The sequence below is a fragment of the Callithrix jacchus genome, chromosome 13 (genome assembly GCF_049354715.1).
Source record: "Callithrix jacchus isolate 240 chromosome 13, calJac240_pri, whole genome shotgun sequence".
Taxonomy (NCBI): domain Eukaryota; kingdom Metazoa; phylum Chordata; class Mammalia; order Primates; family Cebidae; genus Callithrix; species Callithrix jacchus.
In genome coordinates this window covers 56,294,963-56,311,719 of record NC_133514.1, presented here as the reverse complement: position 1 = coordinate 56,311,719, position 16,757 = coordinate 56,294,963, and the positions used below count along the sequence as shown (strand labels likewise).

At 39.6% G+C, this 16,757-nt stretch overlaps 1 protein-coding gene across 6 annotated transcripts in view; it reads left to right on the top strand.

Annotated features, from left to right (window-relative positions):
• The window catches only part of ARHGAP28 (Rho GTPase activating protein 28), a 187,271-nt gene that overhangs the window by 122,836 nt on the left and 47,678 nt on the right, over nucleotides 1–16,757 (top strand). For all 6 annotated transcript variants that reach the window (XM_017963879.4, XM_008979516.5, XM_035270597.3 and 3 more), the window contains 3 exons: nucleotides 5,959–6,048; nucleotides 13,559–13,643; nucleotides 16,003–16,145. In XM_017963879.4, coding sequence (XP_017819368.2) covers nucleotides 5,959–6,048; nucleotides 13,559–13,643; nucleotides 16,003–16,145 — 318 coding nt within the window. The remainder of the gene's footprint in view (nucleotides 1–5,958; nucleotides 6,049–13,558; nucleotides 13,644–16,002; nucleotides 16,146–16,757) is intronic.

The following is a 16,757-nucleotide window of genomic DNA, read 5'->3' as shown; positions in this document are numbered from 1 at the left end:
TCAAGTTGTTCCACATTTCCGGATCGAACCAATGTAAACCTTACATGTATTGATTGATGTATTATGTCTCTCTAAAATGTATAAAAGCAGGCTATATCCTGACCACCTTGGGCACATGTTGCCAGGTCCCCCTGAAGCTGTATCATGGGCACATCTTTACCCTTGGCAAAATAAGCTTTCTAAACTGACTGAGACCTGTCTCAGATACTTTGGGTTCACAATGACAACTAAAAAATAACTCACCACTTGGTTACAGGAGAGTTGAGCCAGATTGGTCTGGGTGTGGGGGGGTTACATTAGGAACGTGTTACAACTGACTATTTTTAACAGCAAACCTTCACTCTCCTGGAAAACCTGTACAGTAGAATCTCTCTCTCTCTCTCTCTCATTTATTTACTTATTTGACAAACTGTTAAACCCTTAGTGTCACAGTATGTCTTTTTTTCCTTCTTTTAGTTGCCTGGACCCTCATTCCTATATAAATAAACTTCCCTAGGTTTTTGTGTTTGTTCTCTCTACAACTTTTTAAATTTTAAAAATTTTGAATTTATTTTGAACTTATTGCTGGAATGCTGAACTTTCACAAAGATCTTCTTTCTATTTTATTCATCCTGGTCAGCACTTAGTGAGTTTTTTCTAAGAACAGTTTTCTTTCTTCAGTTGCTGGACATTTTCTTCTATTATGTCTTAAATTCTTTTTCTCCCCATTCACACCTTCCAAGAGCACATATTAGATGCTTTGCTTCAGTTGAATTTGCCTAGCTCCTAAATTTTATTTGAGGCAGTGGTGGCTCTTCTGGAACTGCTGCTGTAAAGATACCAGCTGCAGCAAGAGAGGTGCAGCCAGGGTTATGCCCTCCACGGGGCCAGCAGGAGCCAGAATCAGGCAGAAACCCTGCCCTCTACTGAGTTGGGAGGGCTGGAACCCTATGCTCCCAGGCACAGCTGCAGCCACCCACCCACAGCTTAGCACCCAGGCATCCCTGCACTCTCAGGGGCCTGAGAAACCCCTCCTCCCACAGGCTTGGAAGTGCCTGCCCACGCTTCCTGGCCTCTCTTCACTCCTGGTACCTGCTCAGTGTGGAGCAAAGTTGTGGCCCAGCCTGGGCACTGTTGAAACTCCACCAGGTGTGCATGTGCTCAGGGCAGTGCTTACACTCCAGCACTCCTTCCACCTTGGCCCCCTCTGAACTTTGGGCACCCACAAGCATGGGAGGGAGGCCAAGGTGGGTGCTGAGGGCAGCTCGGCACAGGTCTGCAGGTGTCCCTCAGCAGCAACAGCCTGGGCACTGTGGATGGCATGTTGCTGGTGGGAGGCAGACAGGTGATTGAGCAGAAAGGGGCAGGTACCCAGTGAAACCCCTTCTTCAAGCCAGAAACAGTCTGAAGCCTGGGGACTGGGCTGCCATTTCTGGGTGAAGTCTGCTGACTGGAGTGGGGACTTCATTGAAGACCATTCGGCCAATTGGATGGTGCTTTTTCCAGACCCACCCATAGCCACCCATGGACAAATCAGCATGCACTTCCTCCCTTCTGGGCCCATAAAAGCCCCTGGACTCAGCCAGACACACAGAAATCAGGGGCTACCAACTGGAGGAAAGAGCTACCCATTTCGTTTCAGGTCTCTTCAGGATGACCTGTCTGCAAAAAGAGCTACGCATTACAGGTCTCCTGAGAGCTGTCTCACTCAGTGAAGCTCCACTCTGCCTTGCCCACCCTCCAGTTGTCCATGTACCTCATTATTCCTGGATGTGGGACTAGAACTTGGGACCCACCAAACGGTGGGACTGAAAGAGCTGTAACACAAACAGGGCTGAGACACTCTTCCCACTTGCCATATTGTGGGGGAATGAGAAGGAGAGAAGAGCTGTGGCCCTTTGGGGAGCTCAGACCTGGGGGATCTCTGAGCCACGGCTGTGACACCCTCTTTTGGGCTCTGCAGTTCCTGGCATCTCCAAGCTTCCAGGCAACACCACATTCCCTGGTGTCCACAGTGGAAGCCCATGGAAGCCACCTTTGGTATACCTGGTCCAGCCATAGCCTCGCACGGAGCTAGTGCCTGTACTGGCACCTGGAGCTGCCTGCCCCACTGCAGCTGGCATGCCTAGCTGTGTGCAGTGGCTGGACCCTGTGCTTGCTCACACACCCCTTGCCTTTCCACACCTGGCTTACCCTTGGCAGGGGTGGGACCTGGGCCAGTAGCATGAGCCAAATGCAGCCTGCTGGGCCAAGTGGGTGGAATGAACCCAGTGGGCCCGAGCAAAACTCAGACAAAGGCACACACATTTCCAGCTATAAAAGTAACACCCTAAGGATTCTGTGGAATTATCTCATATTACTTGGTTTGCTCTGTTTTCTAGGTTTCTTCAACTTTATGCTCCAGATCTGAAAATTTTTTCTTGGTCATTTTTGTATTTTTATTTAGCTTGTCTCACTCTTTTTATAAATTTTGGGAAACATATTCTTATTTCCCAAAGCAATTTTTTAATCTCTAATATGCCCATTATTACAGCAATATAATCTCAATTCAAAGCAGCAATGGCCCTTTTAAGTTTCTCAGAAGATAAGAATCACATTATTTTTAGGGAATCAAATAATTTTTACATTTTCTTAAATTGAGGTATAACTTACAAACTACAATTGCTTTCATTTTAGATGTATAATTCAATAGTTTGGGTTGTGTTTGGTTTTGGATTTCTAGAGACCGGGTCTCACTGCAGCCTTGAACTCCTGGGCTCCAGTGATCCTCCCTCCTCAGCCTCTCAAATAACTGGGACTACAGGTGTGCACCACCAGGCCCAGCTTCAGTTATTTTTAACAAATGTTATAACCCATGTAATCACAGCTAATCAAAATGTAGAACATCTCCATCACCCAGAAGTTTGTTCTGGGCTCTTTCAATCAGCGGTCCCTCCTCCTAGAGAAGCAAGACCAGCCGTGATTTCTCACACCTTAGCTTGGTTTCCCGTTTCACAGAAGTCTAATTATAGTATGTTCTTTTATGTCTGACTTCTTTAATTTGTAATAAATTTTGAGATTCATTCATTTGTTACATGTTTTAGGAATCTGGTCCATTACTAAATAATATTCCATTGTGTAAATGTAGCACTATTGATATTCACCCAATGATGGACATTTGGATTGTGTACAGTTTGGAGTTATGAATAATGCTGCCCAGAACATTTATGAGTACAAATGTAGAATAAAGGATATGGATCTCATTTCCCTTAGGTAAAGATGCTACATAATTCAGATTGTCAGCAAACACAGCCACACCTCCCCATCGCCCATAGCTCTTAAACTTAGGAATAATTTAATAGGTAAATCTAAAATAACTAAATTCTATCATTAAAAAAGATCTACAGGCAGAAACAGCAACAAAAGATCATTTTCTATTACATATCCTGTGTGGAGGATGTTGTCAACAAAAGCTAGGACTTCATGGGTGAACTCAGAAAAAATAACAGACTGCTGTATAAATATTTTTTTCGGTATCAACATAGATATAAACGCTTAGTTTTTCCAGTTATCTTGGAAATGTAAACATCGCGTGTAGAGAACGCATTAGCTTTTGGAATATGTGGCCATCCGTGATGTGCAATGAAGTGTCTCCCTGAGTGTGAGTACCATCTGGTCAGGGAACTGCACGCCTCCCGCTGGACGGCAGCGAGTGTTTCCAGGTTTTAGATTGTGCCTCCAGTGGAGGGAGAGCTTTCCACCATGGCTGTCAATCCAAGGTGTTTTTTCCTGTCCTCCTCCCCAGCCACTCCCCCAGACCTGTCAATCAGAGTCTATTACAGCAGGAGGGCGATAGGATATACCCTACGCCTTCACCTAAGGACACATGGTGTGAAAGGCGTTCTGCAAGGTGGAAGCTGTCGGCACATTGCAGATGGAAGTAACTACCGCTCTCTGTGCCTCTAAAGTGTTCCGCAGAGGCACTTGATTTGTATAGGAAATTGTTGTATATTTCCTTTGCAGTTGAGTAGATCTATTTTCCAGAAAGGCCAAAATTGTTGATTGTGTGTTCGTGTGAGTACGGCATGCTTAACTTTTGACATGTGTAAAGGGGATAGGTTGGTTAGTATGCATGCTCCCCGAATGCAAAACCAAACCAATGAAGGAGATAAAGGACTTTATTATTTCCAGGCAAAGCTGATTTCATTTCTTGTTCTCCCCTCCATGTCTTCTGTTGTGGCATCTGGAGTTCCTTCTCCCTTAGGCTTCTATATTCAAACTAGAAACATCCCCAAGGCAGCAAGTTCATTTAAATTAGATTGCATTTTTTGGCGTTTTTTGTGGGGTTATATTTAGGAGCTGTCTACTTATTTACGGCAAAAGAGGTCTACTTGGCTCCTATTTTTCTAAACACGTCTGAATTATTTGTCTGCAACACTTTCTTACTCTTTGTTCATTCCACGTTATTTGTTTTTCTCTTCCCTTCCTAGAAATTTTATTTTATGCTGCTTTTAGGAAGAGATTTTTATCTTACCAAACCAGTCCTACTGGCTTTACACCCACAAATTTCTCATTTGGCCTGCCGTGGAATTCTTTGGTTTCCAGTGTTATTCAAAATCCGTTCCTTTAAAAAATATGTATGTTTTTCTGCCATTTGTAGTTATTTGGGTGGCAAGGGAAGTAGATTGTCAGCTCACTATCTTGACTTAAATTTCCTTTTTCTTTCTTTCTTTTTTTTGTTCGAGACAGACTTTTGCTTACCCAGTCTGGAGTGCAATGGCACGATCTTGGCTCACTGCAACCTCCGCCTCCAGTGTTCAAGCAGTTCTCCTGCCTCAGCTTCCCGAGTAGCTGGGATTATAGGCACACACCACCATGCCCGACTAAATTTTATATATTTAGTAGAGATGGAGTTTTGCCCTCTTGGCCAAGTTGGTCTCGTATTTCTGATCTCGGGTGATCCTCCCACCTCAGCCTCCCAAAGTGCTGGTGTTACAGGTGTGAGCCACTGTGCCTGGCCAACTTAAATTTCTTGTACTAGTTCTTGTTTTTTATTTGATTCTTTAAAAAAAAAATCTTTGCTCATTTTGTAAAGCAATGTATACTGTCTCTAGAAAATTGAGAAAATATAGTCAAGCAAAATAAAGAATGGCATTTCATCAAATGCATTAAATTTTGCAATAAGTTTCCTTTGCTGAAGACAATAATATTCACATCTTAATTTCAGTGGCATCACATTACACTACAGCGAAAATCTCTTAGTTTCAGCTTTATAAATAAAAAATTAAAACTTCATACTGTTGCTAGTAAATTCTATTCACTACAAAAAACAGTCATTGGATCTGCTAAAAAAAAAATTCTGAGATTAGTCCAGTTAAGTTTGTGTTTGGATACATGTAATCAAAAAGTTAGAGTTGTTTTGCTTCACATGGAGACCCTTCAGATGGATGGCCCAAGTCTGATAGGGCAGCTGCGTGGACACAGCCAGGCTCGCTCTTCTGTCCCTGACTTCTTTCTGGTGCCCATTGTCCTCATTTGTGCTAGACACCTGGCAGCTCCACGCTGTCATCTACGGCCCTGTCATGAGCATGTATCGGCTGAACCTATTCTTTTTCTTAGTAAATATACTTGGTAATGTTTCACGTACACCTTGTTGGCCACACTTGTCACGTGACCCCTCTTACCTTACAGATGGGCCTGGAAATCAGGTTTTTTGATTTACTCTAATTCCCTGGAAGAAAACTAAGATACTGTTAAGGCAAATGGAGTTTGTAGCAGTCACATCAGTATCTGCCACAGAGACCTGTGTCCTGAGAGGGCTGGGCACTTAAGTGGCTCATAGTAATGCTGCACTACCAGTTAGATGCAATTGTCCATGCACAGGCAGTCATAATTGCATATATTGCCACACATATCTCAGTATGAACACAGAGCAGAATACACAAGCACATTGGAAAGTGTTTCCCTGAATAAGAATGGTACTTTTATTTCTCCATTTAGCCAGATGATGCTTCTCCCAACAGTACTACCCTGACTGACGCATCCCAGGATAAAGAAGGGCGTTTTGCAGTTCCCAGGAGTGACTCTGCGGTAAGTCATCACGTATCAGCACAGTTACAAGTCAAGGTACAGTTGCAAGTCAAAGCAACTAATGTAAGAAGGTAAGAAGAAGCAATTCTTTAAAGTGTTAAAAAAATACTTGAACTAAGATTGCAAGGAAGCCACTGCTGGTAGAAGTAGCCGCTGGTGGAACTACTAACTTTGTAAAAATTAGGAAGTAAGAGGCTCAAAATAAAAGAGGATTCCATGAATTAATATCACTGCAGCCAGAAATCAAAGGATGTTTTTATGTATATAAATTTGGAGGCATTTCTTAACTTTGGTCTTCTCAGCTGAGTTCACTCAGACAAATTGTGTCTTTTAACTGTCATCTTAACCCAGAATTTCGTTTTACCCACAAGATAAATTCAAAACCTGCATCTTGATATTGAAGGCTGTCTACTGTACCTACATTTCCAGACTGAGTTCTCAGAACTCACTCATGCAAACTCTGTCTTCAGATGAGTTTATCACTTGGTCTTAAGTAACAGAACTTGTACTTTTGTTTTGTCAAAAATTTTGGTCATTCCCCCTCCTGTCACCCCCACTGCAACTCCCCACTCAGTGTCTCTGAGCAGATGCTCTGCAGGGAGTGATATGATAGACCCTCCAAGAAGACAGTGAGAGACCCTATTAGATGAGGCAATGGTTTTCCAGTGGCAGGTTGATGGAAGGCAGCCGTTAGCACAATAGCCTCTCAGATGGAGCTGGCACATCCAAAGATTTGCTGGGGCAGTTGTTTCTCAGTCCCTGTCCATTTCCAGAAGCAAGTTAGCTGGTGACATCTGCATGCATGACACATTCCTTGAAATCCCTACTGTTGAGGAAGATAATGCTATTAGCCCCATATAAATTAGCTTTGCTGTTGTGTTTTTAGATTTTTGTTTATAGTATCGCTTTGTTTTGTTGCTCAGTGATTATGTAAGAGGAATAAAATAATGTGAATGACTTTTATCATTGATTAACTTACTGATAACTCTGTAGGTTATGGCATAAATAGGCTGAGGTATATCCACAATATCTGACCCACTGACTGTAAATCAGCTATTACTTTCGCATTCAAGACCAGGCAATGGAGTGCAAATGAGTGAGAGTGCCTCTATTTCAGACATCATCTCAAATTCACCCCACTTCATAATGAAAACAAAGTCTGGTGACTGTTGGAATAAGGAGTGACCTGCAGTAGATCTTACACAGTTGTGCTGTTTTCTTGTGACTGGGGACTCGTGCTTTGAGGACTTGCCCAGGATCCTTTATCTTCCATCGCAGTTCGTGGCACCCATGTCCCCTAGAGTCACGCCTGCATGGCTCCCTCAACTCTGCCTAACTTCTCCCCTCTTCATGCCCATATCTGAGACCTGTGACTTTCATCATGTAAGTGCTTGTAAAATCTTCCCGCTCTCCTGCATTAGTACAGAAACTCATCATCTTCTGTATTGCTAAAGTAGCCTCATCAGTGATCTCCAGACTTGAGCTTTATTCCCTCAAATCTATCCCTCCCACAAGTCATTGATTTAAAATACAAGTTGCTTAAACCCTGCGATGGTTCTCCAACACTTTCTAGTTAACATGGAAGCTCCTGACATGGTCGGACCCCAAGTTGGCCTCTCTAGCTGGCTTTAACAACCCCCGCATTTTGTGCAAGCAGCAACACAGGACTGCGTGTGGTTCCACACACACACACCAGCAGAACTAGAAGGAGGATGATTGTATGATTGAGTTGCCACGGAAGAGGATGGCAGGCATGCCTTCCTTCCTAGGTGTTTCCATGGCAGTTCCATGGCCACAGTTTTATTTCTGATAAGACTGCTGGTCATGTTTTTCTCTTTCTTTATTCTTTGCTGCTAACTTCTTCACATTGTTGGTTCATTCAGTCATTTACTCAGCAAATTCTTATTGAGCACATGTTGTCTACAAATAGGCTTCTTGCAAGTTTGAGGGCATAAAAGAAAGAAAATGTTCTTGTGTGGCAGTTACAGAGCTGTCCAGAGTAAGTTAATCACCCAGATTTTGTTTTTATTTTCATTTTGTTTTTTTCTGAAGGCAAATTGAAGGCCAGTAATGACATAAATAAAAGTTTCAGCCGTATTGGGTCTAAAAAATATCTCACTGGCCTTCAACTTACGTTGGATCGTTTGTTATCCAGAGTATCTTTATTTAGAACATTTAAACAACATGGTTATTTACTAGAGTGGCTCACAGATCCCGAGTGAATGCTTTGGTAACTACATTTTGAGTCCTGTGCTTTTTGGTTATAAGGAACCATAGGCACTCAGTTTGGTTTCCCAGTCTCTTCTAGATGGAGGGATATCCAGTAATCAAGTGAAGCAGGGGCCAGTGCCCCAGGGGTCCTGTCTGTGACACCTGTAAAAATAAACCTATCCTGCCAAGTTAACTTCCCAGGGGCAATTTACTGTCATCCCCAAGACTTCAGGGGCCCCAACAACTTGGACTACTGGAATGTATGTTGTAAAATGGTATAAAGAAGGTAATCTAAATCGATCTTTTCCAAAAGATAGCCAGGACCAAGCTGTATCTTTCCCCAGTCTTTCATCTTTTCTGCTTGTTTGAAATGCCAACTTTGTGCTAAGTGAAACTGCCAGGTTTGCAAATGTTTGTCTCTATGCTTTGTTTTTGAAATCTGATAGAGTAAGTTCCCTCTTATCAAAGTCTGCATTAAAATTTCCTTTTGCCCTTCTTAGAAATTTTTTCTTCCAGATGAACGTACAAAAAGGCTATGACTGCCCCACCAAAAATCTTGTTATGGCTTTATTAAGAATTTCATTAAATGTAAAGATTAATGGAGAGAGAATTCACATCTTAGAACATTGAGTCTTTCCATTGAGGAATGATAGTTGTGTCTTTCCATTTTTCCGTCCTTCAGTGAGGTTTTATAATCTATTCCTTTAAGTCGTACATGCATTTTCACACATACTAGTTTGCACTGGTATTTTAAATTGTATAATTTTTGATGGTATTTTCTAACTTGTTTTGCAGATATATCAGGAAAGGTGTTTGTTTCTTATAACAGTGTCTCCCTTAGCTTCCTTCCTGAAGCTTTTTTACTTCTAAAAATTTTTCATTTAATGTTATAATTTTCCTCAGAAATCATCTGCATATGTTGAATATTTTATTGACTCAATATGTAAAATAATTATTCATCTCATTTTTTTCTCTGTGTTAGGGGACTGACCACCATCACTTATAACACTGATTAATAATTATGGGAATCCTTTGATAAGTTCTTGATTTTTCTTATGAATTATTCTAATGTTTCATCATTAAGGAGAATATTTATTCTTGGGTTCTGAGCCTCAGAATTACTTTAATGAGGAATGTAGTCTGAATTATATCAAATGATTATCCAACATCTCTTAAGATGAATATATTATTTTCCTTCTTTAATCAATTACTTTAGGAAATTATACTGATAGGTTTTTCTTATATTGAACTTTATTTCATTTCTTGTCTGAATCCAACTCACAGTATTGTTATTCTTTTATTAAACTGTAGAATTTGACTGTACATTTTAACCTCTATTCCAGTAAATGGGATTAGTCCACATATATAATTTATTAAAATTTGTTTACCAGGGTTATGCTAATCTTTGTACAAATATATTGAAAACTCTGGATATTTTTCAGTATCTTGGAGCCATTTATTGAACTATGATGTAAACATATATAAATCTACATGTATTTATAATTAATATATATTTTTGATATATTTAATAATTTGTTTATAAAACCTCCAAAGCCTGGTATCATTATAGGCATAAAGCTTTAATTTTTTAATGGATATAATTTAAGGGTTAGATTATTTTCTATCCCAATTTGTATGAATTTTGCTTTAGCAAGATATACAATTTATTTTGAATTTTAAGATATGTTGTTATAAATTTATTTTGTGTGTGTGTATATATATATATATATGTACACACAAACATTAATTAACATTATAATTTTTAAATTATCTGTGATGGTAAATACTATTCACTTTTTGTTTCTAAAATTTGTGCCATATCTTAATCAGACTGTAAATAGTTGCCCATATCAGCAGTATATTTTAAATTCATAAACTTTGTTATTGATTTATTTATTCATTTGTTTATTTTTGAGAGAACGTCTTGCTCTATCACCCAGGCTAGAGTGCAGTGGCGTGATCATGGCTTACTGCAGCCTTGAACAAGTGGGCTCAAGCTGTCTGCCTACTTCAGCCTCTCGAGTAACTGGGATTAACAGGTGTGCACCACCACGCCCAGCTATTTTTTTTTTTTTTTTACTAGAGATGAGGTCTTTCTATGTTGCCCAGGCTGAGCTTTGTTTTTTAGAGCAGTTTTAGGTTCACAGCAAAATGAGGTGGAAGAGTGCAGCAATTTCCCACGTACCCCCATTCCCATGCATGCCTAATCATTCCAGCAGCAATATTTTTAAAGAAATAACTAACTTTATTTAATTGTGCCTATTTTTTCCTACTTCAGTAATTTATTCAAACCTTTTTTTTTTTACATTCTTTATTAGCTCTACTTGGATAATTTTTTCTTGTCTCTTAGAGTATGAAGATATTTCACTTAAGTTTAGTCATTTGCATTAAAGTTAAGAATCTCTGAATAATACTTTGGCTATTCTCATGGATATTTGATATTTAATATTCTCATTGTCTTGATATTTAGGTTATAATTACAGATGTGAATTATATTTTAATTCAAGATATCAGAATACCTTTCGATTCATGTTGAATAGATTTTGCAAGTGTTATATCTTCTACTTTAAAATGGTATTGCATATATTTGTCAGTGAATGTGGCTTCCTTAAGTTGGTCTCTGGGGAACTTGACACAGTGTTTTCAAGTTGTAGATTTGTCCGTTCTGGTCTTGGTTGCAGAACAAGAAGACGAGGAGCCTTACTGTCTTTATTTAATCAAGCTCAGGTGGCTTTACATGGAGTCATATAGCACAGAAACTCCAACCATGGGCAGAAATGAAACAGCCTGTCAGAGAGATCAGAAACATCTTCTGAGTCAATGAATTTTAAGTAGTGAACAAAGCATTGAGAATGTTTGCATGGTGTTTGTTGAATATGGAGGACATACCAGACAATGTTAGTCAAAGCCTAGTTTTAAGATAAAACTACAACAGATAGCACCAGGCTCCTACAATTTAAAATTTAACAACATAACCCCTCATACTCTACTTTCCAATCCTAGATTGGTGTAACTAGAGCAGCAGAGCAACCTTCAGCAGAGGGAAAGCACCTGTCGTGATTGACCTGTTGTGATTCTGTCACTTCCCTTAGCAGTAAAAGCCCTGATGAGAAACACGTGTGCTTGGGCACATTAGGGAAATGGTGTGCTCAGTTATGAACAAGCCAGGGAAGGTTGCTTTAAATGGGGGTTGCCTTTGTATTTAAAATACATTAAAATCACTAGTACAAATGAAAAACGATGCTAGTCATAATATGATCCTTAATGAGGAATGGATGTTTTAAAATGATATATGTTAAGCATCTCGCCTTCCTGCTAAACCTACATCCCAACTCAGGTACCATTTATTGGCTGCCACTGTTCCTTCATCTCCCCCATGAATCTTTCTCTTGCTCTAACACAAAGATGAGCATTTGTTTGTCTTGCTCTGTTCTATTTCTAACCCCATAGAATTCTAAGTCTCAACTCCTTGACCTGGCTTTCAAAACCTTCCATAATTTGTACTGATTCTCCTGATGAATTTATTTCTTATGTTTCTGTAATATCATGACATGACTCCTGCCTGGTACCCTAGTCTCTTTATGGTCCCTGGTGCTGAAATGCTTCAGATATTGTCATGTCTGAAATTTCTGCTTCCATCTCTGTCTGTCCTGAATGCTTTGCCTCTGCCTTTGGAAGTCCTGTTCATTATTCCTTAAGTTCCAGCTCAAATCCAACCACCTTATCAGTGAGAACCTTCTGGATGGCACCTCCTCCCTCTAGATTGCTCTCCAATAACACTTGCAGTTGGTATTACAGAAATTAGCTCTTGACAGTGGCTTGTCTTTTCATAATGCTTCATAAGTGTTATTCTTTTCTCTTCATTGTAAGTAGCTCAAGTGCAGGAATTATGACTCAAATTTCTGCTTCCCCCAAGAAAGTCCCACAACTATTTATATTACAAAGAGCAGGCACTCCTTCAGTAAAATTAACAGGCTCCAGGCCAGTTTAACCGACAGAGAAAATTAAGAAAATGACATTCAGTAAGTTTAAGTACCTAAACCATCAGTTTCAAGCCCTAAATAAATGAAAAAGTGTTAGAATTTTCAAGAGTCTTCTCTCCCATAGGTAAGCTATTTTAAAGTCTGAGAAAGCATTTCTTTGCTGGAAAACTTAAGAAAAGGGAAAAGTTGTCCATATCTCTTTAACTATTTGAGTGTGTGGGTAATCTTTATTCTATAGTGTTACTTGTGGAACCACCAAAGATCTGCCAGACAATGAACCTATATGACCCTATGACCCTAGACCTTTTTTCAGTTTGTCATTCTTCCGTCAATTACAGTAATTGGGCATCTATGTTTTAATAATTGGACATCTATTCATATGCCATTTACGCAATTATAATTATATCAACTTTTTTGAAATAAATGGGAGTAAAAGGAGATCATGAGGCTCAGAATTCAAGACTCCTTTGTGCAACTTGTAGTACATGATAAAAGTTCTTTCATGAAGCAGGTTTTCAGTTATTGCTAAATAAATATAAGAATTAAAAAAAAGGCTCTGGAGGAAAACATTTTATGTGTGAATAGCATATAAAAGATTCTTGATGGGGTAGCAGATTTCACTATGACACATATTCACAGATAACTCTCATATTAAAATTTGTAGGATTTGCATGTAAATGTTTTTGATAGGATTTGTGTGTAAATTTTTACTGATACCCATCCAAACCTAGGCAGTAGCTTGCTTCACAGGCCTTTACAAGAATAGATTCTCAACATCTGATAATACTACAGGGGAGTTCAGTGCTCTGGCAGGATTTCAATTTAAAAAGTACCAAATTAATTAAGAAGGGAAATTGAATTAGAAAAGATACTTAATATTTTGTTAGTTACTATTGCTCTGTATTTTGCTGTAAGGGGAATTGATATGTTAATGTTATATTAACATAATATAATTAATATAGGTAAAGCCAAAATGCATGAAGATTAATTAACAAGTGATACTGTAATTATCAAATTATGTTACATCAGGCGCCATAATTTCTACCTCTTAGCAAAGGTATAAGCAGCAAATATTTGAGAGCTAAGAAAGCAGTTATGTGGACCTTACGTTGTACCCTTTCGTGAAACCAGTGTAAGCTGCACACGTCTGAACTGAATGCAGAAACAGGCAGTCAGATGCAGGGCCTTTGCCAAATCAAGAATGGCTTTTTTGTGAAAATAACTCTTGTATACCGCAGAACATAACTCAGGCTGAAATGTGGGGTGGACTGTATTTATGGTAAAATGTTTCGTGTTCATCTTCCTTGGCTTGGCAGGCTCTACTTGAGACCATTCCAGACCTACCAGTTCATTCCAATGGATCACCGGAACCTGGACAGCCAGTTCAGAATGCGATGAGTGGTGAGCGGCATGCCTTCCGTTGAGCTTCAGCTGTGTCTTCTCGCTTTTGTTCTGGCACTCAGTACAGTTAGCAGTGAATTTCTAAAAGCAAAATAGAAGTGTGCTTTTCTCCCCATTGTGATTCCGTCAATTCCAGCACTCACTCCTCCCACCCACCTCCAAACACTCCATTCTGTCACACAAGACAAAATTAATTAAGCCAGATTGGAAGCAGAATCTTTTCCTCCTTCACGACCACCTCATCATTTAGAAACTCCTCATGTGGGTAGTGTCTTTGCTTTAAAGGCTCTTTCGCAAGTGATGTGGTCTGCTCCACTGTTTCAGGTAGGCCAGGAAGCAGGCACTTCTGAGGATCCCTAATTACTGCTCAGGCCTAGGCAGCACCAGAGCAGGTTGCTCCTGATAAGGCTGCCGGGGAGGCTTTTACCTGGACCTCTTCCATTTGAGAGGTGAGCTCCCTAGAGGGGCTCAGTATGGAATCTTGGATCCTCCAGGTAGGAAATAAGCCCCCTTTTGGACATACTTTTGCGATTTCTCAGTTTTTCCCAAATATGTGCATTCTTTTCGTAAATCATGGAGCCTGTGCTTTTTTCAGCATTGGCTTCAAAAATCAAAGATGTTGAGATGACGAAAAGGTTCTAAAATTGATCATTGTGATGGTTGTACCACTCTGAATGTGCTAAAAACCATTGGCAGGTATACTTTAAATGGGTGAATCGAATGACATGTGAAGTGTATCTCAATAAAGCTGATAAGAAAAAAATAAAAATAAAAATGAAGGGACTTGCTAGACAGTAGTATTCTACATCATTCTGTTGGTTGCCATAGTTGAAATCATGCCACTAAAAGCTAGCCATCTACGAGGAGTGGTCCTGTGGTTGGAGCATTGGCCTGTTTAATTGCTGCTCTCCAAAGATTCTCTTCATAGATCCTTAGGAAGTCAAAGTTCTATTCGTGTCTTCCTCTGTTTTGAATGCAAGCCCCTGTATAACAAGTGAGCATCATAGCTCTCCCTTTGCCATTTTCTTTCTTTTTTTTTTTGAGACAGAGTTTCACTCTCATCACTCAGGCTGGAGTGCAGTGGTGCGATCTCAGCTCACTGCAACCTCTGCCTCCCAGGTTCAAGTGATTCTCCTGCCTGAGCCTCTCAAGTAGCTGGAATTACTGGTGCCTGCTCCCATGCCAGGCTAATTTTTTTATTTTTAGTAGAGATAGGGTTTCTCCATGTTGGCCAGGCTGATCTCGAACTCCTGACCTCAGGTGATCTGCCTCCCTCAGCCTCTCAAAGTGTTGGGATTACAGGCGTGAGCCCCAGCACCTGGCATCCCTTTGCCATTTTCTAAGTTCTTGCTGCACTTATTTATTACTGTGTTTTCAATTAGTATCACTACTTGGAATTTTTATATCTGTTGAGTTATAAATTTCCCCACCTAATTTTGATGTAAAATTAACCAAGTTTTCCTTATTCTGCCTTTAGTTCCTTTTGTTCCTCTAGTCAGTGCCTACCGCAGAGGGCAAAAGAGAATGAGTTCATTTTATAGTAAAATAATTATTCACTTTGCATATGAACAGTTTTGCCAGGCAATGAAAGCAGATGACAAGCTGAAATCTTAATCAGAAATCAGGTTAGGATTGCTGAAATGCTTTATGGATTCACTTGTTTCTGTTCAATGAATCTTTTGTTTTAAATTTCAAATTAGCTTGAGAAAAGCATTTTTAAGGGGTACTACTTATAACGCATTCGGGCTTTTTCTTAATGTATGTCATACAAAGTTAGGTAACCAATATCAAATAACAGAAATTCTAATTAATTCGCCTAAACACATTTAGCAGTGAATACAAATTGAATTTGAACAAACCTCAATAGGCAGATATTCCACAGGTGAGGGGAGAAACAAGAGGAGTAAAAGTAGAGACGATTCTAGCACATTCCACCCTTTCTTCCTCTCCTCTAAGCTTCTGGTTACCTGGAACAGTGACATTGGGTCTAGATGAGTTTAATTTTAATATCATAAGAATATGTATAAATACCCTATTTTGGACTTCTTAAAATAATCCTCAGCAACTTTCATGAGACATACAAACCTAAAATTTGAAAACTGAGATTAAATAGTTTGTTTGGACAAACTCAGATTAAATAGTTTGTTTGGACAATGATGATAGACATTTGTCCATATGGAGGTCTGTGATGCTACGTTACTGTTTAACTGAACTCCTGGGGGTGAGTCTGCTGCTTTTTCTTGCATATAAACACTCTAACATGCTTATGGGTTTACTTGTAAATATTTTGAATTTATTTTATAGCAAATAGCATTGATTGACTAAATGGCATATTAAATAGTCTCCGTTTTATCTTTAGATGATGATTATCTGGTAAAGAACATTCCACCAGAGGCTGAAGAGCTGTCATTTGAAGTGTCTTATTCAGAAATGGTTACAGAGGCTCTAAAAAGAAATAAACTCAAGAAATCAGAGATTAAGAAAGAAGACTATGTTTTAACTGTAAGCAAAACCTTTCATGATTATTCCAGGAATTTCCTTTAACTTCTTCATGGGACAAAACTAAGATTCTCCTTTTTAAATATCTCTGTATGTGTACAAGGGGTTTCAGGAGGCCAGGCATCAGTGTTCATACCACCATTTGGGGTGTTATTTGGGCACCATTTGTGTGCAGTGCACAGCCTGCCTGGCTGTACCTGGCATTCCTATGTTGAGGAAAAGTGGGGCTGTGTACTTGAATACTACTTTACAAATGAAATAGGGTTCTACCTGGCTTGTGAGCTTTCTTGCGCTTCATATTCTTACTTGACTAATGCATCAATGCAGCCCCTGACTTTACACACTTCTGCCTCTTTAAGCCACATATCAGAAAAGGGTACTGCAAAAAGTCACAGTCATAAGAAGTGAGAGGTCATGGGACAGACAACAAAAACATATCAAAACCAATTCAAGACTTCTGTTATTACACGATGGGCAAAGATGGCTACATACATTGTTACTCTCAAAGTCTCTTTATTTACATCCAGAATGTTATATCTAGGAAGCCTGATAGAGAACTACGTTACATTGGTCTATTTGCCATTCAGCTACTGCATGTGAAAAGGTTTATCATGT